A 27,028-nucleotide genomic window follows, 5' to 3' on the forward strand; every position below is an offset into this window, starting at 1 on the left:
CCCACCAACTTGTGGCATCTGCATATTACATCATCACTGCTAAAGGGGTCATATGATGCTTTTTATGTATTCCTTTTTCTTTAGTGTGTTATGTTGGTGTGTGTTGGCAGAGTCACGCTCCACTCTGATACATTCTGCTCAAGTCGAACAAACTCACAACATTATTAACTGTCTTTATAATTGCTTTGGAAGCTGAAGCTTGCGATTATGGTTACATTTCTGACACATGCTTGTGATGTTCGGTCAGTCACAATGCACTAGGGTCAGCTGGCCAATCAGAGCACACTGAGCTTTTTGGAGGAAAGGGATTTGTAGAAATCAACACACTTTAGAAACAATGGGAATACAAAGTATGTGAAAATAATATGTTTCTTGAACATAAAGCATGCTAATGTATTTCAGTAATTCAACTCAAATTGTGAAACTCGTGTATTAAATAAGTTCAATGCACACAGACTGAAGTAGTTTAAGTCTTTGATTATTTTAATTGTGATGATTGTGGCTCACATTTAACAAAAACCCACCAATTCAATCTCATCAAATTAGAATATGGTGACATGCCAATCAGCTAATCAATTCAAAACACCTGCAAAGGTTTCCTGAGCATTCAAAATGGTCTCTCAGTTTGGTTCACTAGGCTACACAATCATGGGGAAGACTGCTGATCTGACAGCTGTCCAGAAGACAATTATTGACACCCTTCACAAGGAGGGTAAGCCACAAACATTCATTGCCAAAGAAGCTGGCTGTTCACAGAGTGCTGTATCCAAGCATGTTAACAGAAAGTTGAGTGGAAGGAAAAAGATGCACAACCAACAGAGAAAACCACAGCTTTACAAGGATTGTCAAGGCCGGGGTCAAGGCATCAAGAGCGACCACACACAAATGTGTCATGGAATTTTCTGAAACACAGACAACATCAGAGCCGTCTTACCTGGACTAAGGAGAGGAAGAAATGGACTGTTGTTGTTCCAAGTCCTCTTTTCAGATGAGAGCAAGTTTTGTATTTCATTTGGAAACCAATATCCTAGAGTCTGGAGGAAGAGTGGAGAAGCTCATAGCCCAAGTTGCTTGATGTCCAGTGTTAAGTTTCCAGTCTGTGATTATTTGGAGTGCAGTGTCATCTGCTGGTGTTGGTCCATTGTGTTTTTTGAAAACCAAAGTCACTGCACCCGTTTACCAATAACTTTTGGAGCACTTCATGCTTCCTACTGCTGACCAGCTTTTTGAAGATGCTGATTTCATTTTCCAGTAGGATTTGGCACCTGCCCACACTCCCAAAAGCACCAACAGTTGCTTAAATGACCATGGTGTTGGTGTGCTTGACTGGCCAGCAAACTCACCAGACCTGAACCCTATAGAGAATCTAAGGGGTATTGTCAAAAGGAAAATGAGAAACAAGAGACCAAAAAATGCAGAGAAGCTGAAGGCCACTGTTAAAAAAACCTGGGCTTCCATACCACTTCAGCAGTACCACAAACTTATCACCTCCATGCCTCGCTGAATTGAGGCAGTAATTAAAGCAAAAGGAGCCCCTACCAAGTATTGAGTACATGTACAGTAAATGAATGTACTTTCCAGAAGGCCAACAATTCACAAAATAAAAAATGTTATTGGTCTGAGGAAGTATTCTAATTTGTTGAGCGAATTGGTGGGTTTTTGTTAAATGTGAGCCAAAATCATCACAAATAAAAGAACCAAAGACTTGAACTACTTCAGTCTGTGCACATTGAATTTATTTAATTCACAAGATTCACAATTTGAGTTGAATTACTGAAATAAATGAACTTTTCCACGACATTGTAATTTATTGAGATGCACCTGTACATAAAATAATGATCTTTGAAAATATCATCACATGACCCCTTTAACATTTTATTTTATTTTTTTCCCCATGAAGAAACAGATAAAAAAAAAAGTTTTGGACATAAATTGTATAAATGAATTTTAAGGTAATGAATTTAACTTAGAAATACTCGCATTATAGTTCATGACAAAGAGGTGTGTGTCATCAATTTGCTCTACTATTGTGCTGTATTTCGTCATATTTAAATGTATAAGTTTTATGTCACAAGAGAAGTATGCACATTTAGCTTGCACTTTTTATTACAATATTTTACAATATTATGGTTTTAACTGTCTTTTTCATCAAATAGATGCAGCCTTGATGAACACAAAATACTTTATTCAAAAATATAAAAAAACTTTAGTTTGGAAGTGTTTGTGAATACAGAAAAATTTGAGAGGTGTAGAAAGAGAAACAGACAAAGCCACTGTATGTGTAGTAACTTAATCTTACCTCTTGTCTCTAGAGATGAAGTTAATACATTTCACATTAACCTCTGATAAAACTCATTACCCCTGTGTCAGCTCAGACATCAGGTTAGATGTAGAGTCAGTTTGTCTTAAGAGTCATTTGTGGAAAACAATACTTACCCTGACAGGACTCCTAATACCAGATTCAACACAAAGAAGGAGCCAATTATTATTAGAGGAATGAAGTAGAGCCAATTCCAAGTAGAGCCTAAGGCATCGTTGGTCTGTGCAAACACAAAACAGGAAGTGATTAAAACAACAAAAATAATTTATTATTATTTTAATTTGGAGGAGCTACTAAATCTACTAAATTCATGGGTTCAGATGGTCAGAAAACCATAAACCCTGCCCTTGCAATGATGACAATTCAGTGGGGCTCTGTTCGGCAGTGCAAAGGGTGTGATCAGTGTGTGGGCAGGTGGCATTGTTGCCCAGCCGAGCTGAGAGGGTGTTCCCCGCATCCCGACGCAGCTGCATCAGCTCAGTTATGAGTGTGAAAAACACCTCTAACTGTGGCAGCATGACTCACGTCAACGCATGACACCATGTGACTGATTAAAACACTGTGGATTCTTCCAGACATTCAAAATTATGAGATCATGATTTTTTAAAATAATTTTAAAGTAATCAGACCCAAAAAGGATCATTTTTACCAGATGAGACATTTTAAAGGTGAGCCTAAATAGAAAAAAAATGAACATTAAAAATGTCCGTGGCTTTTCAAAATTTTCCTTAAAGTACCAGAAACCAACATTTTAAAGTCACCTTAATAAATAAAAATTACAATTCTTGTTTTAATGGATGTTGCAGTGTAATGACCCAGAAGTGGACTGACAGGTCTTTTCAGTGCAAATTTATTTGGCATTTGGTAAAAGCAGTCAATGTAGTCATCGACTCACTGTCAAAAATCATGAATAAACAACAGAGGTGCAAACATTAACACCTCCAATCTTTCCAATTCCTTCAAACATGGTCTCTAAGATTCTTTTTGTTGTATAAATATTTTATCTCAAACTAAATGCATGAAAGCCTGAGTAAGTCCTCCTCCACAAAAATTACATATTAAAACTAAGAAAATTAAATTCCAAGCTCAGATATCTGCACTACTGGATGACAATGAAGAACAGAGCCTATAAATGGCACTAGTATGATAGCAGTCAACAATCCAAGCTAATTTCACCAAAAGCTCCAATAATCTAATGCAGAATAAAGATTGTATCTAACACCTCATTTTCCAGTACTTGGAGCTGTTTGGAGATAAAACCACTTTGGCAAACCCTTCCAAATGTGACTTGTTATGAAAAGGGAGATGTTACTGTGCTTGAATCAGCTTGAAAGACAATCAGAAGTCAGGGGAAAGCTACACAGTGTTCCATGCTGTAGAGTATGTAAAACCAGTGTATGAATACGATCACAGTTGGATAAAACACAGAAAGAGGAAGTTCTTCCAACATAAATTGCAACTATTTCAGCTAAAATGGACCAACCATAAGTGCAATTTCATCATTCAAAACTAGAATGATTTATGTTCTAATTTTGGGGGGAACAGAAGGAACAGGATTAGGGAACAATGGAAATGTAAGATGCCAGCATGAACACAACAGATCAACGTCTCCCAAAGTCATGGTATCAACAAAAAGCAAAGACATACTCATCCAACTAAAAACTCAATCAGTGTACTTTACAACCAGTCATTAAAATGCATATAATGTGAAATACTATAAAGAAGCTAATGACCCCGAGATCTCCTGAGGAAGACTTTAACATGAAGTAACAATTCAACACTGGACTACAATAAAATAAAAATTTTATGTATTAGGATTACAATACAGAAGTGACATAATTTCAAACACAGGAACAGAACTGCTACATATCGTTCAGCTGAGAGAGTAACTCACATTATAGAGTACAGCTGTCCAGCCTTCCATGGTGATGCACTGGAAGACAGTGAGTATGGAAAATAAGATGTTATCAAACTGAGTGATGCCATCATTGGGTCCTTGCCAGGGGCCAGTGCAGTTATAATTTTCAGGACAAAGCTTGGCCCCACACGGGAAGTCAAGTTCAGATGAGTCTGCTCTCTCAGAGTCTGCATGAGATGAAGAAAGATTTTCTTTTTTTATGAATTGCATAAAGTACTTACTGTATAAGTGTTCAATATATAAGTGTATTTGTGTCATTTGTTTGCTTGTTTTGCTATTTGTTATCATGCAGCTAATAGAAGGATGAAGTGTTTACTTCTTGTATGGGAGGAGCCAAGCCCCTTACTGGCAGGTCTGTACGGACCCGTGAGGGATTGCCAAATTTGATTTTCTGCTCTTGCAAATGTAAATGATGGTATTCTTGTCAATAGTAATCTTAAATGTAATATTTAATAACGTGCATGTATATATAGTCCACTCACAGAATAAAACATATTGATGTACACTATATCTGTACATATGTGGATGTGTGGGTCTGTGCATGTTCTTGTTCCTGTGTCTGTCAGAGTGTGATCATCCTTACCTGTAATGTTTGAAAAAGCTACACATCTTCTGTGGAGTTTTCCACTGTAGAACTCTAATCCAATAATCGCAAACATGAGAATGGCAAAAAACAGCAGCAGACCAATCTGTAGCAGTGGCACCATCGCCTTCATTATGGATTTAAGAACTATTTGCAGACCTTAAAAAAAAACATGAATATATAGATATCAGTAAACCTTACTACACACAAATAATCAAAACACAAATATTAAACTGTACTATTCATTCCTTCACATGTGGAAAAACTTTAACACTACACAGCATCCACATGTAAAAGAAAATCTATAACACTGTGTCCTAAACAAGTGTGATGTGAAAAATCAGATACATGGAGTGGGTTTTTGGACTAGTGGGATTTCTTTGTGCAGCTACAAAAATAATTGGACACTTGACAACAAAGAAAATGCCTTGCATGTAGCTTTTTGCATTTTATGTCTTGTTTTATCACTTTACACCTGATTAGGATGCAGTGAAATACTCATAATTTGAAATGAAACAACACAATATTTGATTAAGAACTTCAAAGAACAGTAAACATACTAGGAATGCCAGAAACCAGTTTAAGGGGCCGTAATACCCTCACAGCCCTGAGTGTACGCAGGTCTAATGAAATATTCATGTGGGCTCCTGCTGTGGCCAGAATCCTGTTGACAAAATAAATACAAACATAGGTTAGGCAAAGAAATTAAATCAACAGAAATTATGAAGGATATATGAACATTTCACAAATATGTTAATGATGATATTTTGTAAACTATGCATTCTCCATCATTAGTGACATGGTAATCAACACGATACTTATGATACATAGTGATGCTGTAGGTAAAGGGGAGTAATCAAACCAGTGTGTGGTCCTTAATGAAGTAAGCCCTCTCAGTGAATGACAGCCAGCACGCTTTCTAATAAGGGTCACTTCTGATTCACAGCTTCCTTCACAGGAATAGCACAGGTGATATTCATCAGGCATGACCAATGAGTAATCTCTGTCTTCCTTCCACATGGTTGTTCATGTATAGCCACAATCAGACAGGAGCACACAACTTAAATATATGGAGAAACCTGATTTTTCATATTTGTGTGACAATAATAAGATGCCAGTAGGAACCAGATGTGACACTCGTGATGGATTTAAAGGGACAGTTCACCCAAAAATGAAAGTGTCTTTACATATCTGTACCTTGTATGTGTGGATGTGTCTATACTTATTTATCTACAGAATTAGCCAACTATGAAAAATAACAATGGAAACAAAAAAACAAAAATTTCTTGAGGAACATGTGAGATGTCAATACTTAACTATGTATACTAACTATACTATGTATGATTTTTGCATATACTGTATGGTATATATTCTATTTTAGGGGTATGGTTTGGATGAGTCTGTAGTCATTATAATTAGCTTAAAAAAAAAAGTCACGCTCCGAGGAAAGAAATTTGTGTAAATGTGGACAATATATAAAAACACAGTATTTGAATGCAATAAATGCATTTTCATGATTGATCATTGCTGTTGAGGAACTTGAACTGAAGTAATCATACCAATCCCTACTAGCACCCTCCCAAGAAGCTGGCCAGTAGGACCCTGCAATAATATGATATGATTATTGTTGGTCTGTTTATAATGAACAGAATCCCTCTTCTCTCAAAGCGAACCCATCAAGGACATGGCTCATTATAAAATGCAAATGTTGTCTCTTATTTGCTGCGCCACCTAACAGGAAACAAAAAGTCATCTGTGATGCTGCATGCAACACTCAGAGGGAAATGAGAGTAGCATTAGTGTGTGTGAGAGAAAAGCTTTTGTTGGCAGCATTCGGTTCCTAACAGCTACCCACTGGATGCCATGTGTGTAACCTGGGATGAACCATCCTTTTCAACTTCTCAACCAAAGCTTAAATTCTGGATTCTCTCATATCGCAATTCACCTGGCACTCCTGTTGTTGGCTAATTAAACTTCATCCCCTTCCACCCCACTGAGATGAAAAAGACTGCCAAAGAAAGGTGTATGAACACAAGACACATAAAAAAAGGAAGATACACAGAGTGAGAGAATCAGATGAGAGCAACTTTATGCACAGAATTTGGCTTTAGCTGAAGCAACTGAGAATTTATCTCCAATGGTTTCCAAATTTTGAATTCAACAGATTTTTAAAGACATGTCCAGTGTGTAATAGGATGAAAATAAATGATCTAAAATACTGATTTAAACAAACAGAAAACAGATCAAACAGAAGGTGCCAATTTGTACAGTACTCTTGTGCAAAATCTTATTTGACAAATATATACTATATATTTATATACTTTTTATTAAGTTTTAATTCATTTAATTAAATTCATGAAATTATGAAAATGTTCTTATCTACTATATGGGAAATACACAAAATAGCTTTTAACGTTGTTAAACGATTTATTTTACAGATACATTTATTTTACATTGTTTAATAAGTACACTGTGGCAGCACATAAAGTGAGTTTATCTAATATTTATATGCTTAGAAGTATCTCAAATGCAAAACTGTATAATTTATCATTTGATGAACAATTACAAGTGAGCCATTTGCATTTGAACTTTATCATCATAAGTTCGAAAAAGCATGGTTTTTATCTGCTGTAAGTGCAGATGAGGCAGTAGTATTCTGCAGAACCCTTATTTCTGCCAACTTCCAATAGCCATGCTCATGAGCGTTAATGAAGACCTGCATTAAGCTATGCATTAGAGATCAAATAAGACTTCAATACAGCCTTAAACAGCTCCTGTAGCTCACCCATAGTGAAATTAATAAGTGCAGAGCACAAACCACAGAAAATTTCCCACTCAATATTTAAAAAAAATTTTCAGCAGGGCTTTATAAGAGTGGAATATTAATCCCAGATTGTCCTGCATATTAGTCACATCTGGGGCGTCAAGGTAGCAGGATGTCAGCGATTCCAATTCGGACCTGAGAAAGAATTAAAATAAGGAATCATATGATATGGAATAAGATGAAAGACTTGACTAAAAGACTGCTAAAGAAAGAAAGAGAGAAAATTGCTCCTACAGCTCTGGGAATCTTTAAATGGCAAGGCCACAAATGGTGCAATCAGAAAACAATTGAAAAAAATCTTAAAATGAATAATAAATTCAATGGAAAATATTATGATTACAGTGATACTCCGAGACATCCAACAATATTATGTGTTGCATTTATTAAGTGAAAAAATGTTACCTGTCACCATGAATTCTGTTGTGAAAAGTTTATAAAATCATGCCCCCTGCAAGTATTGAGATGGATCCATCAGTACAAATTGTGTAACATTAGCATATTCAATTATGCTTACATAATTCATAACAGCTTGTGTTTATAACGTTAACATCTACAAACCATCACTGACTACAGAAAAACACTCTCTAAGCCTAATGCCTAGATGCATTTATATGTATATACTAGTGTTTGGCAATGATACATTTTTTAATTGCAATTAATTTAATTCCATTGTTATGCAAAAAACTAATAATGCATTCAAAAGTAGTGTATTGTGCACTTTTTTCGTTTAAAAGTACTGCTATATGAACAAAAGTGCAATAACATTAAGTTTGCAAACACTTTAAACAAATAAATCAGAATCAGAAAGAGCTTTATGCTTGTGCATACAAGGAATTTGTTTTAGTGACATAAGCTTCCAGTACACAGAGATGCAGGGATGTACTAGGATGGAGGGGTAACAAGTAAATATAAGGATATTGCACATTTTTATTGTATAAGTGGGGAACATTTAACTGTTCATGAGGTAGACTGCCTGGGGGAAGAAACTGTTCTTGTGCCTGACTGTCCTGGTATTTGTGGCTCTGAAGCGCCGGCCAGATGACAAAAGTTCAAAGATAGGGTAACTTGAATGTGAGGGAGTGAGGAAGGTGCTTTTTTTTACAACAGTATTCCTTTTACATAGTAGCAGCAGAGCTGTAATCGGGCCTTAAAATTAGGCCCGACAGGACCCGAGCCCGACAGGTTTCGGCCCGAGTCTGACAAGTACATTTTGATTGACAGCTTTTTAAAAGCCCAAACCCGTTTACAGCCCGACATTATTCAAATGTGCGCACGCACAGCTCTTTTGCCTTTTGTCAAGAATGAGTCATTTATACATGTTTTAACAAAATGTATTAATAACAAACGTAGACTAGGCCACTTGATAGTTGGAATAAAGAAATAAAATAAGTCCTCTGTACCATCTTAACATCTCAGCACTCTTTGTGTATTTTTTAACAAATTAAATTAAATTAAGATAGATTTTAAATTAAGATGGGTATTCGGCAATAACGAAATTAAAATAAAGGCTCCGCCGGATTTGCTTCGCCACTAGCAGCTGACATTTAATAAAAGAATAATGCCAACATTAGCGTAAATACTCTGTCCACATTATGCATTTAAGACTCTGTGAATATTTAGTTATCATTTGAAAAACCTTTACTCACAGAGATTAGGCTAAGCCTACATGTTTTTGTGGAGGAAAATGATCCACTGTAGATGTCTTCAGCGCGTTCCTGCGCTTACTGATGGTGCGTCATTATTCACTCATTATTCTCATTATAAACATGGTCCAAACTTTTCCACACCTCAGACTTTGCTTAAGTTGCTGGTCCAACCAAAACGTAATCGCCAGAGGCAAGCCTCCATTACACCTACTCAGCATCCATTTTCGCATCTTCCTCGCACTAATCGAAACACATCACATGAGCGCTCGTTTACCTCGCAAACCGGAGCGCGAGCCCGAGCCCGGCCCGAGCCCATGATAAATATTAAGCCCGAACACTATCGGGTCCCGTCGGGTTCGTGCAAAGATCTTCAGCTCTAAGTAGCAGTTAAAATATTTCTTGTAAATCCTAACTTATTACATTATTGTAATTCAATTAAATGTAAAACAAGCTATTTGTCACTGCCAAGACATTAACGTTTTTATAGAAAATATTTTATAGTTTGGATTTGAAAAACAAGTTATGCTCAGAGTCCAGAGCCTCGATCATAACCTTATAACAGGCAGCTTCCTATTAGAGAACTGCATGCCCCATTGCAGCATTGGACAACACTTGATGAGCGGGTAGAGACTCGTGAGTGCGGGATGCGGGAGAAAAATTAGGGTGTGCTCACACTAGGCAATCTTAACCCCCGGGCCGACAATACCTCGACTTAGGTGCCCTTGAGCAAGACACCGAACCCCCAATTGCTCCCCGGGTGCCGCAGCATAAATGGCTGCCCACTGCTCCGGGTGTGTGTTCACAGTGTGTGTGTGTCCACTGCTGTGTGTGTGCACTTTGGATGGGTTATATGCAGAGCACGAATTCTGAGTATGGGTCACCATACTTGGCTGTATGTATGTCACGTCACTTATACAGAGCCATTGAGCAATGGACTTTCATAATAACAAAAAAACTGCGTTAACGTGATAAAATAATTATTGGTGTTAATCAGTTAATGCATTAACCGAGTGGCAACCTCCCGCTCTCTCTCTTGAAGCCAACAAGAAGGTGACTTAAACTGTAATTCATAAAATCAACAGTCAAAAGGGAGTCAATCCCATAGACTGCCCATGTTAAAATGCTAAAAAACGTTACAGCAGAAAAATATTTCGATTATCCGGCAGTAACACGCCAAGATGGCGACGGTCGGCTCTGACTACTTTTGGCTTCAAAAATGCTCTTCAGAAACCTATGGGTGAAGTCACGGATGCTACATTCACTTTTTTATATAGTCTATGGCGTAAACGTGATAACAAGTTAACTTGCCCAGCCCTAGTATTTAAACAGGAAAAAACACTAATTTCATGTGAGGAAAGCTTCTTCCTCACTTTGAGAGAAGGTTGAGAGGATGGAGAGAAATCTTGACAGTTTTCACTGAAAACAATATTGTGTGTAGGCGGGTCAGGAACACAAAGCTGGTGTGAAAACAATTTCCTGGCAATGAATAAACAGCATGACATGTTACCACTTAACAAAAGACCAATAGACCATAAATATAGCACCGAATGGGCTTCCTGTGATATATGTAAGCCTGATGTATAGCCAAAGTTCATACAAATGATTAACATGAAAGATTAAGCTCTGGAAATATATATAAATGACAATGTAGTATTTTTCACAAATAAAGAAATTGTCAAAAAAATATGAATAAATGGAAGGAAGCCCGTTAACCCTCAAAGACCCGCGGCTAAAAATATCTGTTGTTTTTTAATGTTTAATAACTTTTGAACCGCTAATCCTATCTGAATGCTTTAAAAAGTGCCATAAAGCAGAAATTCTCCACGTTTTGTATTTCTCTCATTTGGATATTCAGAGGCTCTGCAGTGCACGTGATTACTTCATCGCATTTTGACAACATTGATTTGTCAGAAGAAACCAATGCAGTTTGTTTCTCTGAGCCAAGCAGGAATGATTGTTGACGCTTGGTCCCACCCCGTGCCCCGATTGGTTCAAAATGTTCCATATTCAACCAATAAACATAGGTTTTTGGATATTTGAACAACTATTTAACATATTTCTTTGGAAATATGAATGAACGCATAGTGAAAGTAAAGTCTGTCATGCGTGCATGAAAACAAACACAAAATAACACATTTGCATGAGAAAACTCTCTGAAAAAGCACAGAAAAACAAAGGACAGGGTACTTTGACATAAAACATGCTAATGACATGCTAGTCATGGTACCAACATGCTAGTGAGATGCTAATCATGCTTGAAACACGTTAACGATATGATAGTAACTTGCTAATCATGTTAGCGACATACTAGTCACTTGCTAATCATGCTATTAACATGCTATTATACAATTTCTTATCTATTTATCTATCTATCTATCTGTCTATTTCTCTATTTATTTTTCTGGTAGGTTGTATTGCCTTCAAAAATTTTAAACTACTTTAAATTTGTTAAAACTGAAAACCTTCCAACTTTAAGTTGGGTTGAAAAAGCCTAGCCAGAAAGTTTGAAGTAGTTTTAAAAGCTTAAAGTTTGTCTACAAACTTTACTATCAAGTTGCATCTTACTGTTTTATTGTTGTTGTGCTTTTTAATTAAGAATAACAATGAATCAATATTTTGTTTTAGTCTTTAAAAGGTGTATAGATGTAAGCAAAACAGACAATGGTCTTTTCTTGTAAAACATGACATCAAATGCAAATGAACTGCAAACACATAAGAGCTTCATCACTTTGTCTGTTAGCCACTCTGTTCCCCTTTCGTGCTTGAACTGATGGTAAAACTAAATAAATTATTAACTGTCTTTACATTTATTTTGAAAGATGAAGTTTGGGATTATGGAAAGGGGCATTACATTTCCAATGAGTGCTTGCGGTGTTCGGCCAATCACAATCCAATCGCACTGGGACAGCTGGCCAATCAGAGCAGACTACACTTGTTGTAAGGAGAAACTTTGTAGAAAACGATGCGTTTGAGAGAGGCGGGGCATAGAGGACCTACAATAATGTACAGTATTTGAAAAATAATGTTTTTTTGGACATTAAAGCATGTCAACATATTCTGATACACCAAATACACAAAATAATGATCTTTAAAAAAGCATCATATGACTCCTTTAAGTGTCCATAATACCTGTGTACTTATTACTTATATGTGTACATAGTATGTAACCACAGTGTAAGTACACATTGGTACATAGTATCTATAGAGCTAACGTTTGTGTAACTACACACATGTAACATCCCTCCGAATGGAATGTGTGAGTACAAATGTGAAACACAACATTGGTAACAACAATTTTTGGTAATGCAAGTACAAATGTGTAACAGGAATAACAGCACTTTTTGGTAAAGAATGTGTTACACTTTATATCAGATTTATCATGTAATTACTCTGATGTCACACAGCAGTGGCAAGTAAGTTAGGCTTTACATATTAATTGTGGTTGGTGTCCAGAATGTTAAACTTTATATTGTGGACAGTTCCTGAGGAGTTACCTATAAGTACATGTAAGTACACTGGTATTACAATGGTGCACCAACTACAACTCAGGATACAACTTCTCCCACTTTACATATTCCAAAACCTACCCATCTCCACCCCCTGGATCCCATTTCCACCCATAAACCTATTGTAAGGGAAACAGGTCAATTTAGCTCAAAGGGAATCATTTAATATTTTAAAGGGAATTTGAACAGAATCACTGTTTCACGGCTGATCATTAATATTAATATCTGCGCTGGATATTAATATCCAAACTATAGTGAAAACACTATCAATTAGCACAGTAACAAGATCAGCAGTTTAAGACATTAAGTTGTAAGCACAAAACACAAGATACTTCTCTTTTCAATATGAATAAGGCTTTATTAGATAAATCTAAGACATATAAACTAATCTAACACATAAACGCACGCACTCACACATTCACACAAGTTGCAGGAAGAGCGAAAGTTAGGGAAAGATGAGTTTAAGAGAATGGAAATGTAGAATCCCAAGTTTACAACAATACGTTAAATTGCATAGACATGAACAGCCATCAATCACTTAACCCTCGCATTGAGTTCCTCAATGAGGTTAAAATTATATTAGATACACCAGTAAAGGTCACAGTCTGGAGGTGAAGTTACTTGCGTCTCCTGTGAAAAGGGAGTCCCCTTTGTTGTCGTTGAAAGGGGTATCCCGATGTCGCTGATTGGCTGGAAGTTCAGTAGTCGTTGAAGTGACGTCTTGGGAAGCCCGTGGTTGGGCGTTGGCTGAAGATGCAGAGAGTTGTGTGTGGCTGGTTGAAGTTGAACTCGACGTTACAAAACTTAACTCAGAACACGAAACTCTCAAACGGAAAAAAATAAAAGAAGTAAAGTTTGGCGAGACTATAGGTGGTGTTCCTCATCGTGGCTAAGTAGCAGCAGGCGTGCAGGCTGAAGCACGCTGGAACCGCGCTCAAAGAACAATGATGACAAACAGTATGGCTAAAAGCTAAAGCTAGGAAGCAAAGCTAAAAGCAAACTAAAAGCAGGCATGACTAATAGCAGAAGCTAAACGCTAGAGACTAAAAGCATACATGACTAATAGCAGAGCAAAGCTAGAAGCTAAAAGCAAGATTTTATGGTGTCCTGAGTTTTTAAACTGGCCTGTTGGCCACACCTCAAATGTTGTCTTGACCAATCAGATATAATCTTGGCTCGGGGGTATCATAAATCATATGTTTATCTTACCAAGCATGTGGTCCGAATTTTCCCGCTCTTGCAGGGTATAATTTTGGACATGATTCCTATAACAAGAATATGATACATTTGACAAATAACTGATTGTCAGGACAATTTCAAGCAAGCAGATTCGATTACATAGATACTAGACATGAATATGTATCCTTAAACTATACCATAGTTATTAAAAGACATACACAATAAGTGAAGTGACATTCAGCCAAGTTTTTGGTGACCCATACTCAGAATTTGTGCTCTGCATTTAACCCATCCGAAATGCACACACACAGAGCAGTGAACACACACACACACACTGTGAGCACACACCCGGAGCAGTGGGCAGCCATTTATGCTGCGGCACCCAGGGAGCAGTTGGGGCTTCGATGCCTTGCTCAAGGACACCTAAGTCGTGGTATTGAGGGTGGAGAGAGAACTGTGCATGCACTCCCCCCACCCACAATTCCTGCCGGCCCGGAACTCGAACTCACAACCTTTCGATTGGGAGTCCGACTCTCTTACCATTAGGCCACGACTTCCCCAACCCAATAAGTGATTATAACATGATAGTCAAATGTGTGGTTTACACATAAATGAATATGGAGAGAAGTGATGGACTGATATTCATTTAGAAGTCATTTTGGAGTTCATTTTGGTCCATATATATGTACAAAAGATCGTTTCTTTGTCATTCTCTTGACAAAGATTTCTGTGGAGACCAGAGGTTCAAAGCCCTCTAGTGTTATTCTCTAATTGTTCTAGTGGTGTTAATGTTGAAAACTGTTCTGTGGAAGAGTTGGTTGGTTGGTTATCTTGCTTGGGACTTGTGGCACAGAATGTTTTATGACTTCCTGAGGAATTCGGCTCGTGTTTCAGCCACAGCCCTGATCAACTCTTTAATTTGTCTGGTTCGAGTCATTTCTGCTACACTATCCATCTCCACGCCCTGGATGAAATGGTTCCAATTTCTCTTATACATATATTTGTTGAGATATAGATGCTCTGGTAGTATTGTAAACAAATACATTGTCAGTATTGCTTATTAATTTGAGACCAACTGAGATGCAGAGAATATTAGTGAAGAGGATCTTGTAAAACCTGTGCAAGCATGGATATTAATGGTGCTTTTTTTTTTTGACTAATAATTTAAATAAGCTGTTAATATATGGTTTTATCCCGAATTAAAGCTTTAAAACAGCACAGCAACCTAACCCTAACCAACATGATTCTGTTCCTAAATTACAATGATAGATCTGTTTAATGAACCTGGGAAGTAGCTCTTTGTGATCCCTACCAGCCACTTTTGTAGGCATTAAACTGCCAGAGTTAAAAAAAAACCTATATCTCCATTTAATGTCCATAGCAAATCCTGTGTTAAATGTTCAAATCCCTTAGTAAGAACAGAAATAAATATGCTTGCCTTAGAAAAGAATGGCTATTCTATAAAAAAAAAGGAATACAACACTTGTGGGTGGTATAATATCTGTTAGTCAACATAATCTTTTGCAGACCCCAACCTAAATAACCATGTAAGAGCTCTGTGCCATTTAAAAAACACCTAATTCAATTTGCAAATCAAATGTGAATATGTGTAAATCCTCTCAAGATTTCTCAGTTGATATCATATGCATTTTAGCAGTCTGCATCCCTCACTATGTAGATATTGTGGTATTTCCTACCTTCTGTCATTTAGCCAGACCCTGCCGTTAATTATCCCTTTCTGTCCGCTGCAGAACATAGCTCTTTGATGAGCCCCTGACTCACACATGCAACCGTTACATTGTGACAGATGGCATATGAATCATTAAGTCACCAATAGATCAATTATTCATCATGAGTAAAGAGCAAACACTTAACTAATTGTCAAACATGCAGGGAGAAACAGACAAAGAGGGAGAGTGACAGAGAGAGCAAAAGAAAGAAAGAGGCAGAGCAGACATCTGAAACCGTAATAAATTACAAATGAGTGCTAATGACGCACGATCAGGGTGTTTTAACTCGTGACCTGAACTGCTTGATTTATTTTGCCTTATAAAGCAATCAGTATAGGCAGTATTTTACACAGCAGCATGATACTATGAGAGTCCTTTTTAGAGAGCACTGAAAATAAAGATACAACTTTACCTGACATCATCATATTGAGTTTATTCGTTTTTGTTACAGCAGAAGTACTGGATGTACATATTAGCTTAGAAAGAAGAAACTTCAAATACTGTATTGGATGAAAAGAAACCCGGGAATTGATAATGAAATCTGTTCTCATTCATTCATTCATTCATTCATTTAATTATATAGAGCATGTTACTGTGCCAAACAGTACTTAACCTGAGGATCACAAACTATCTCACAGTGTAACAAATCTCTTTATAAAATGTATTTTTAAAAATTATTTTTGTTTTAATTAAAGAATGTATAAATTATTTAATAGTTTAATTTGTTTGACTGTATAGTTATGTAATACATTTAATTAATTTCATTTAAATGTTTTAAATTACTGTAAGATTTTTTTAAGGGGCTTCTCTGGACGTTTGCCCCCAACCACTGACTTAGCGATATATGGCATACAGAACCTACATCAGTGATGTGACTTTCCATAGCAAAAAGCACATTTATTGAAAACAACTGAAAAACAACTGAGGCCACTGATCAAGCTAAAACTGAAAATTGCAGGACTTAAACTGCCAAAAAACACAATATATTAACAATAAAACACTTCAGAGTCATAAACATGGTTTCATGCACCCAGGTTATCATGTATTTTGTCTTTACCTGGGATGTTTAGAGCAGCTACATCACATTTTAATGAGATATTTTTATCTGTAAATGTCACATAGTATTTTGTAAAACAGTTTGTCATAACAACAAAGCTTATAACTGTTAACTGCAAATATCTCGTAGATTTCAAAGGCCTCCCTCAGAGAGCAACCAAAAATCATTTAGATATTTTTTCTTTCAGATTAATTATAAATTGTGTGCTTTACCCCAGATATTGATATTTACAGTGATGCCCACCCAACCTTCATTTGATTTATGAAATGTGTATTAGTTTGCACATCATCTGAGGTTCAAATGTTTCCTTCACCGTCACTGGAGCTTCACACAGCAGCAGGGAAAATTCTCCCTCCATCTGGTTATAAGGCACACCCCCTACTTTCACCATAGCAATCCCAAGACCAATTAGTACTGCCCATGATGTTCTTTCCTGTTGATTACAGTTAATATTAGTTAAAATATTGGTGTGATTGTATAATTGTTGCTATAATTAGAATCGAACTGTATTATGAATGGTTTCATAAATGCATTTTACTACAGAAATTCTAGATTCCTGATTGGTTGGCACGTTCCAAGGGTGTTAATTACATTTTTATACTTGCTGTGATGGCTACGGCCACACAGGGTAACATCACCTCAACTCTAAACATTTGATTATGGTTTTAGTTCACCTCCTTTGTTTGTTGCACTTATTATTTAGTCATCTAAACTATGATATTTAAATAAGGAACACAATACAGTTTTGATTTGGTTTATTTTGCTTTACCTTGATCTTGATTTACAGGGAGTGCACTAATTCCATATTTCTTTGTGTGGAGTTACCTGGACCTGTTGGGGGCGGTCCCTTCCTGGTTGGGCAAAAGGAGTGGCTAAGGGCTGAGAGACCTATATCTGGGAGCCAGCTCATTAGGCCATACCATGTCTCACCATGTGCCAGGGGGATTTTGTCCTTAGTTAGCTCTCAAGTTCAAGCTCATTTTAGGCCTAGTTATTAATTTAGGTCCTTATGTAACTTTTCAATATTTTAGGTAATAAAAACCCACGTTTTTAAAAAACCTCCTGTGTCCTCTTTCCTCACTGTCCTGGTCCCTGACACTTGCACAGCTATGCATGTTTGTTGACTGCATTACTATTCCACAGGAGCTCACTTTACCAGACAGAGAGAAAAAATTATTAGACAGACACAGAGTGTCCCAGCCAGTTATTACCTATCCTGTCAGTGTGGCAACCCAGTGAAGGAGAAATTACAAGCACCAGAACAGGTCGTTGACCTGAAGGAACTTGTTTACCTGAATTACTTAAAATAGAGATTAGAAATTAGCCTGAAGAAAAGAAAGTTCTTGCATCCATTTTATTTGCTAATTCCTTCATTTAGCTCTCTATTTGTAACATCTCTGTTTTTCATTATCATTTAGAATAAATTTCCAGTGCTCATTTGTTTTACTAAGAAAATAAAACAATCCATGGTTAAATGAAAAACATAGTAGCATTATATAAAATCTGAACATACAATGAAATAGTGTTACATATCACTCATGGACTTTGGGGACATTTTTTCTGATTCATTGACAGGTACAGTAACTGTCCAAATGAACTGATTCACTGAAAGGCATCAGACTCCCCAATGGTGTGCTGCAACACACTGATCTCAGTCTGCTTTTAAAAAGGCCTCAACAGACTATTGGTTCAACATGTTGCCATACACCAGGGGTCGGCAACCTTTTCGGCATGATGTGCCATTTTTATTTTTTCTGGTTAACCACCTTGCCAACACCACCTCTGCCCCCACCCCACCGCACCCCCGCATACCTCTTTTTTTTATTTATTAATTGCACGTGTTTTAAACCATGCAATTTAAACATTCAAAACAGTTTTAAGCATACAAACAGAAGATGCAGAAAAACACAACTGAGAGTTCGGTCTGGACATGGAAAGCCAAGCAAACACCAAACTGAGCTCTTCTTCACTTCCTCCTGTGCCTGAACGAACTAATACACCTTACCAGTTTACATATACAAGCACAAAAAGACATGAAAAGATTAATTCAACACCTGTGCGCTGTTCGGTGCATACAGTGTGCATGCAGAGAGCCTTGTCTACACCCCAATTGAGTATTGTCTTTTCTTGCTCTTGAAACAACAAATATACACAAAATTGTCACCTCGAAAGTATCCTCGAAAAAATTGTCTGTTATGTCTTAAGTAAAAGTAAAAATTGTGAAAGAAATGTAATTTGTATCATATTGGATGTATTATAGTGACTGCACCTAATTTACTAGCTGCTGTCAGTGTCCTTAATGTTAATTCAAGAAATGAAATGGGAGAAAACCACTCACTGCTCTTTACTGAATTACTTTGTAGTTTTAACAAGAATTCATCTATATTTAATTCATACTGTAAAGACAATGCAACGCTATTTACATGCTGTCCCTGGACACCTACAAACTTCTAAAATTTGTATATTTGTATATCTGTACTATTTGCACAATTTCAAACAGGGCCCACCGGTCAAACCTGCACCGGAGCCTCGCAAACACCACCTACGGCCCTGTACACCGATCGGTCTGCTTCAAGTTGAACACACAGCTGCTGCTGCCACTTTATGACAATAGATTTACAATTCAAATTAGGTAGTCTGTCATCGATGAGAGTAGCTCATTGGAAAAGGACTGAAAATGCCTTTCATTTTGCACTAATAAATGCTAATGCCTGCCAGCTGCAATCACCAATAAAACGTTGTTCCGTGTTTTTTTTTCTATGTTGTCATAAATATAGTTATCCCAAATATTCTTGAAATATCGTGATATAATTTTGAGGCTATATCGCCCACCCCTACTGGGAACTAGAAAACGCAATAATTTTAAGCTCACCTTACTACAACAACATTTTAGGTTTACAGAACTTATTTAAATTAAGTCCAATTAACTTTATTTTGAGTGAAATTATCTGATTTCATTTAATACATTTTACTGTTCAGTTCTACAGTGATATAGATCAGTATCTATATTATATAATGGAATTTGGGGAAAAAAATCTAAGCAAAGCCAAAGAAGAACTGTTGCATGTCTCCGAACAAAACACAGAAGTGTTTTGTGAATGAATGAATCTCCCTTTTTTTGACCCCTTTAATGCTGATCAGATCATGCAGTAGAGTACAGTATATAAGCGCGCAAATCTGCATCTCAGAACGTGCACAAATATAGCTCTCTCTGAATGGACAAATTAACATAAAAATTATGTCAAAATGCATGTCTTGGTAAGTATCCTATAGCAGACATAGCCGGCTGAACGTACTGGATCATTGTGTTCTCTTAAAGTGAAAGCACTTTCTTAATATTCAGCAAAGAAATCACTCACTGCTCTTGATTGAATAGCTTCTGTAACTTTAATAAAAGTTAATATTGAATTTATACAGTCAAATATGCAATGCTGTTTTACATTTGATTACCTAAAAACTAATGCTAGACCTACCTAAAAAAACTGAAAATCAGTTTATTTTATTTGTATCTTTACTCTATTGCATTTATTTGTGCTGTTGCTTGTAGTTAGATTATTGTTATTTTCTTCATTTTTATTTGACAGTATAGTTTTTAGCTAAACACAGCACATACCGAACCGTACCGAAACAGTGACTCTAAAACTGTGATACAAACCAAACTGCAAAAAAGTTAAAACCTTTCATTTCCTAATATCAACATACTGTAGGATCCTGGAGCACCATATGGAACATTACCAATACATCAAAAGAAAGCCACAGGGCGTGAGGTCTTTTGCTCAGACCCCCCACCTTGTTCATATACATCAATCAAGCTGACAGCTGATTTGTTCAGAGCATTTGAATGACAACTGGATGCCTGCAGTCTTTAAAGATCAACCATCTATACACCAGTTGTGTCAAAATTATTGAGACAAGACATGCAGTAGAGAGGATTTTTAGAGCAATGCATATATCTGGCAAAGAGTTTGGTTATAAAAAGCAGCTGTATAAAAGAAGTTAAGACTGGTCACTCTCTGATTGCAATTGCAAGACTGTTTCAAAACACACAACTGCAATTAGGTTCTGTGCAAAAAATCAATTGTGCTTTTCAGCCCCTCTTGTGATTAGTAGTAAATCGCCAGCACGTGCTTTCAGATGGAGTGTCATTTACAGAGCCATAGTTCACTGACAAGCTACACAAAATCGCGTTCATAATCTGCAATGAATCGCCTGCATTTTTGAACACGATTTTGTGTAGCTTGTCAGTGAACTATGGCTCTGACGAAATGCACATGAAAATTGCATTTGATTTTTTGCACAGCCCTAACTGCAATATATTTACACATTTTAATTTCAAAGCAAATGTGATTCCCTAAGCAGAAAATCTAATGGTCAATCTAATTTCAACACTCTCAAGTCCACCCGGAGCATTTATGGGAAGTAAATGCAACAAATGGGTTGTAAATTGTCAAATTTGTAGAACCATGGGAACATTAACATATGACTGACCACATTTTCTGAAACCTGACCTACCCAACTGAAGACAATGCAAAATATTCCGGTATAATGTGGTTAGGTAATCACACTGGAGGTCATTTACATCTAGAAGTGTTAAAAGTACAAAACAAATGTCTAGGGTGTTTTTTAAGGTTCAGAAATGGAATGAAATATTGTCATTAACACGTTTTATTTTATTTTTTTTAAGTGTAAAACAAAATTGTACAAAAGTGTTTGATAACATGGAAAATAAAAATTATTTTTAAAGTAACAACAGTTCAGGGTTCGGGGTGACATGGAGTTTCACACTGTTCCTGTTCATTGGAGCATCTGCGTCTCATAGTTAAGACTCGAGCCTGCTGTTCTTACATCAGCAGCTGAGGTAATGATAGAGTGTGTGAACGCATTATCCAGAAGAAGCTGTATTGTGCTAGACACGTGACTTAGTAAAGGAGCTGCTAGCAGACAGGCACTATAATTAACACACAAAACATGTGCACATCAAACACACAAGCCTATCTTACATGCATGTTCTCATAAGTGGTCTTGTAAATGCAAGAATTGGATTAATGCATCCTAAATCCTGGTAACAATACTGCCACTACATATTCAAAAGTGTGTACCTTCCCATCACCAGTGAAGTACATACTTTTAGTGTGTCACAGAAATATGGGAAAAAGCATGCAAACTATATTTCTCTCTGCAAACTAGTGTTGTCTACTAGCCCAGTTGATGTTGTCTTCTATATGCTCCTCATTATGGATATATCAACAGGGTTTCTTCCAGTAAGCCTGTGACAGGTGAGCTGTGGTAAAACTAAGGCTAACCCTTTTTCCCTGCTCTAACGTCACACAACTCCCTCTATTACTGCACAGTCCCTTCGAGCCTAGCGCTTCTTAAAAATAGCGTGGGTGTAAAGCCCTGCTAGATCAATTGAGGCCTTGCACGGATGACAGCTGTCTGTCCTGTCAGAGGGTGGACACCTTCCGTGGTGCGACAGGCTCCCGGCAGACGAACTCATAACTCCTGTCAGGAGGGAGAGATCCTATATGCTTCTGCCTGTTCGCCAAAAGTAGATATTATTGTAGGCTCACACCACAGTTTCTTAACAGCAAACAACTGCAGGGAGATGGGGAGCATAGATTTAAACTTATTAATCAATTAATCAACAGCTGTTTATGATAATTAGGCTACCGCTGGGCTTATGTGAAGCAGGCCAGGCACACAATCTCATTAGGATGTGTGTTTACATTTGTTACCTGTCTCCAAGCATGATAACCTAGCATTAATTGGAGCTTAGTGTGTTTTTCCGACACTGTGATTTTGCCTTTCTAATCTAATTATAACAGGTAGAAATGAATGTTAAACACAGGGTCAACAGTACAATGACAGTGGGAATTTTGATGAAATCCAGAAAAGCATGCTAATGCTAATCATAGTCTACAGTATCTGCAAAATTTCAGTAAAAAAAACAACAACAAGAGAGTTTTATTTTGTACTGGCATGAATAGGCTATTTTACATAACAGAGGTTTACAGTTATTCATAACAATTTGCAGATTCTACAGTTCAAAATACAAAGCAAATTTTTTATAGCAGTCAATAGTGAACCAGTTGGTGTACTTATAGTATGTGGCCAGTAGGAGCTAACAGGGCCATGCTAACAGCCAAGCTTTGACTATATGAGTTAAAATGGCATATAACAGCACCAAGCAGCAAGTCTGGCAGGAAATTATTTAAAATGTAAATCTTCCAGCAAGCCAAATTCACACAACATGGTTACTGCCTCCTACTGTCTAAGTGTTTGACCCGGTTATATTTTTTACAAACTTATTCAAAATAAATTTTCTCTGGTTGATATCTTGGTCAGTGGTTCTTGGTAAACAACACTTTTTTATGTTATTCACATAAAATAGCTCATTCAGCAAATCACTGATAGATAAACTACTCCGAATAACTGTTCTTCCAAAATATCCTAAATAAATTCACTAATTATGCACTTTTGCCTCCTGAAAAGCTCAGTTCCAATTTGGAACATTTTTGATTTTTTTCTCTAAAAAATTACTTCAAAAGAAAATGAGCCTAAAAATTCCACTTCTTAAAAGTAATGGCTCCCTAAAAACACATTTAACGGGGAAAACAATACATCCAATATCAACACTTAAACACGTGAACAAAAATGTTTTAAAGTAAAAATTACTGTTGTCAGTACTGCTGTTTGCTTGTGCACTAGAGGAATTCATCATTTTCATCATCCAAAGAAATCATGTCTACTGTCATGCATGCACGTTTTCATAAAATTGGCAGCACAGACCAATGCTGGTGGATTTGAAGGATGCTTATCAGATTCTCTGAGAGAGCTCTACATGTTTGGCAGTGCTGGAGAGACACAGATAGAGCGTGCGAGGGGAGTACACATGCCACATGCCCACAGCTTAAAGAGGGGGCGGGTGACTAGTAGACATCAGTGCTTATTAACGCCATTAGGGATGAGGTCCTCTCATTCCCCAAGATTCTGGGTGCTGGATGTTGACTTGCAACCAGACCTTAGATTGCCAAGACACCATTTGCATTTAAATGACTGGAGTCCTGAGCCAGCCGATAATAGGCTTTAAGGAAGGACTGGCAACCCATTTATCCACCTACTCACAGCGACAATACAATCAGACTTCTGCACCATTCCACCATACTGCGCTAATCTGTACTTCCTGTACACAATGCTGCTAAGACACAGTCAAGAGCAGAGGAATGATAACTGGCACAAAAACACGCCCGCATGCACTGATAACTGTGAATGCAGCGACACTGGAAAGAACACAAGAACACATGAATTTAGTGTCAACAAATGCTTCAATGTAATGCTGAGTACTTGGATGAACCAGGCAGTATGTGCTTAAAAAAAACTAAAAACAATAGAATCCTGGTCTTATGGTGGATGAATTATCAGTCCACGTTATTTCAAATAAATTTTGCCTTCATAACCGAAATGCTTTTCTTTTTGCTTTATGTTTTCACAAATCAATCAGTTTTCAATAAAAAAATAATGTCCTGAAACAATGCATTCAGTATAAAAGGAACTGTGCATTTGAAGTCAATTACTTGGCATGCCACTGTTGCAAGCTTGTACAACTGTTTATTTAATAATGACCAAAAATTAGTAAATTGAAAATAATAACTGCAATTACCATCAATTTTCAATTCAGTTTTTATGTAGTAACAATGATGTCATATATTTGATGAGCTTTCCACCCTCTCTCTCTCTCTCTCTCTCTCTATCATTCATTTTCTGTTCTTTCTCCTTGTTCTCTGTGCACATGACTTCATTAAAATCTAATGAGCTACTATGACTCATCTGATACCACCAGATCTTATAATCTTCACTCAACTCCTAATGAGGGTGCAAGGCTTTGATGAAATACTGCCTCACCATTTCATCTAGATGGAGGAACATAGACAAGATAAGTGCAAGTAAAAGGAACAGAGAAAACTTGTGCAGATCTGACTGCCTATATTTATTCTACACATATGCAAAATACTACCGACTTTACACCTTTGTTCCATCGTAAAAATGATATACTCTAGAAATTAAAGGGCAACACCTTGCACACAGGTCAAGTGTGGTAACATGACACTCAAGGTTCAATTAATTTCAACTCTCATCTCATCAACCAAAGTTTACCAGATAATCAGGAATATCATTATGTGGGTACTTGCAGCACACAAATCCTGTGCAAATACAGTAACAATACGTACAACACAATGACAAAGTCACAAGAAATGAATCATCATCATATACACAACAGATATTCTATAGAAATTATTAAATCGTACAATCACTTTTTACATGTTTTACCAACATTCAGCAGTGCTGCTACTTAATCTCATTTTAGCTTGTAGTCTAAATGTGATGAGAAAAAATTAACACAAAGATATATATATAAATATAAATATACACAATGTCTTTCTACTGCATTGTCTACGCTAGCTGCAAAAAAAAACATGCTGTATGACCATACAGTCCAGTTAATGAACAAATGACTTTTATTTAGAGAACGAATCTGAAAAACTCATAATCTCAGATCTTATTGGTCTGAATCAGTCTAATGAATGAATGAAAAAATTATCAGTTGTGATCATCAGTAAGATTTTTTTTAATGTAATACTTTTATTGAGGAACAATGCATTAAATTGATCAAAAGTGATAATTAAGTATTTGGCATTTAAAAAAGAAATTAAATAAATTCTTAAATAAAAACTTTCTATTCATCAAAGAACCCTGAAAATATATATATATACATTTTCCATAAAAGATTAAGCAGCAAAAAAGGTTTCAGCTTTTCAGCTTTACTATTACAGGAATAAACCCAATTTAAACATATACAACATTTTTATATTCAAAACTTTTAAATAGTGATATTACTCTACAATATTACCACTATTTTTAATCAAATAAATGGAGCCTTGGTGACCATAAGAAAAAAAAATCAGTAGTAAATTTACAGTAGTGTAGGTAAAGATTACCAATTTGGAACTGGGGGGCCAAATAGAAACAGAATTATGTAGGAAACATGCTGAGGAAATTTCTTGATATGAGTCACGTTAAAGGATTTTCAGACTCTCAGTCATCAAATTAATTACACTTCAACCTGTCTGAACCTTATGATTACGAGACCTCAGTGCTGCTATTGTGATGTCTGTAAAATGATTATATCATGCTGCAGATGATTACTCGTATAACCAACTTTGACCTGACTTACAGGCACAGAAGTGTACAGGTGCATCTCAATAAATTAGAATGTCATGGAGAGTAATTCAACTCAAATTGTGAAACTCATGTATTAAATAAATTCAATGCACACACTGAAGTAGTTTAAGTCTTTGGTTCTTTTAATTGTGATGATTTTGGCTCACATTTAACAAAAAAAAAACAATAAAATCTCACTAAATTAGAATATGGTGACATGCCAATCAGCTAATCAACTCAAAACACCTGCAAAGGTTTCCTGAGCCTTCAAAATGGTCTCTCAGTTTGGTTCACTAGGCTACACAATCATGGGGAAGACTGCTGATCTGACAGTTGTCCAGAAGACAATCATTGACACCCTTCACAAGGAGGGTAAGCCACAAACATTCATTGCCAAAGAAGCTGGCTGTTCACAGAGTGCTGTATCCAAGCATGTTAACAGAAGGTTGAGTGGAAGGAAAAAGTGTGGAAGAAAAAGATGCACAACCAACAGAGAGAACCACAGACTTATAAGGATTGTCAAGCAAAATCGATTCAAGAATTTGAGTGAATTTCACAAGGAATGAACTGAGGCTGGGGTCAAGGCATCAAGAGCCACCACACACAAACGTGTCATGGAATTTTCTGAAACACAGACAACATCAGAGTAGTCTTACCTGGGCTAAACAGAAGAAGAACTGGACTGTTGCCCAGTGGTCCAAATTCCTCTTTCAGATGAGAGCAAGTTTTGTATTTCATTTGGAAACCAAGGTCCTAGAGTCTGGAGGAAGAGTGGAGAAGCTCATAGCCCAAGTTGCTTGAAGTCCAGTGTTAAGTTTCCACAGTCTGTGATGATTTGGGGTGCAATGTCATCTGCTGGTGTTGGTCCATTGTGTTTTTTGAAAACCAAAGTCACTGCACTCGTTTACCAATAACTTTTGGAGCACTTCATGCTTCCTTCTGCTGACCAGCTTTTTGAAGATGCTGATTTCATTTTCCAGTAGGATTTGGCACCTGCCCACACTGCCAAAAGCACCAAAAGTTGGTTAAATGACCATGGTGTTGGT

The 27,028-nt window shown here is 36.8% G+C and overlaps 1 protein-coding gene across 8 annotated transcripts in view; it reads right to left on the bottom strand.

The window, feature by feature from the left end:
* Positions 1 to 27,028, bottom strand: part of LOC132097958 (probable voltage-dependent R-type calcium channel subunit alpha-1E) — a 146,306-nt gene that overhangs the window by 39,859 nt on the left and 79,419 nt on the right. For all 8 annotated transcript variants that reach the window (XM_059503993.1, XM_059503997.1, XM_059503992.1 and 5 more), the window contains 4 exons: positions 5,382 to 5,485; positions 4,822 to 4,980; positions 4,215 to 4,405; positions 2,437 to 2,540 (listed from right to left, as the gene is read on the bottom strand). In XM_059503993.1, the coding sequence (XP_059359976.1) occupies positions 2,437 to 2,540; positions 4,215 to 4,405; positions 4,822 to 4,980; positions 5,382 to 5,485 (558 nt within the window). The remainder of the gene's footprint in view (positions 1 to 2,436; positions 2,541 to 4,214; positions 4,406 to 4,821; positions 4,981 to 5,381; positions 5,486 to 27,028) is intronic.

Source organism: Carassius carassius, chromosome 21 (genome assembly GCF_963082965.1).
Source record: "Carassius carassius chromosome 21, fCarCar2.1, whole genome shotgun sequence".
Taxonomy (NCBI): Eukaryota; Metazoa; Chordata; class Actinopteri; order Cypriniformes; family Cyprinidae; genus Carassius; species Carassius carassius.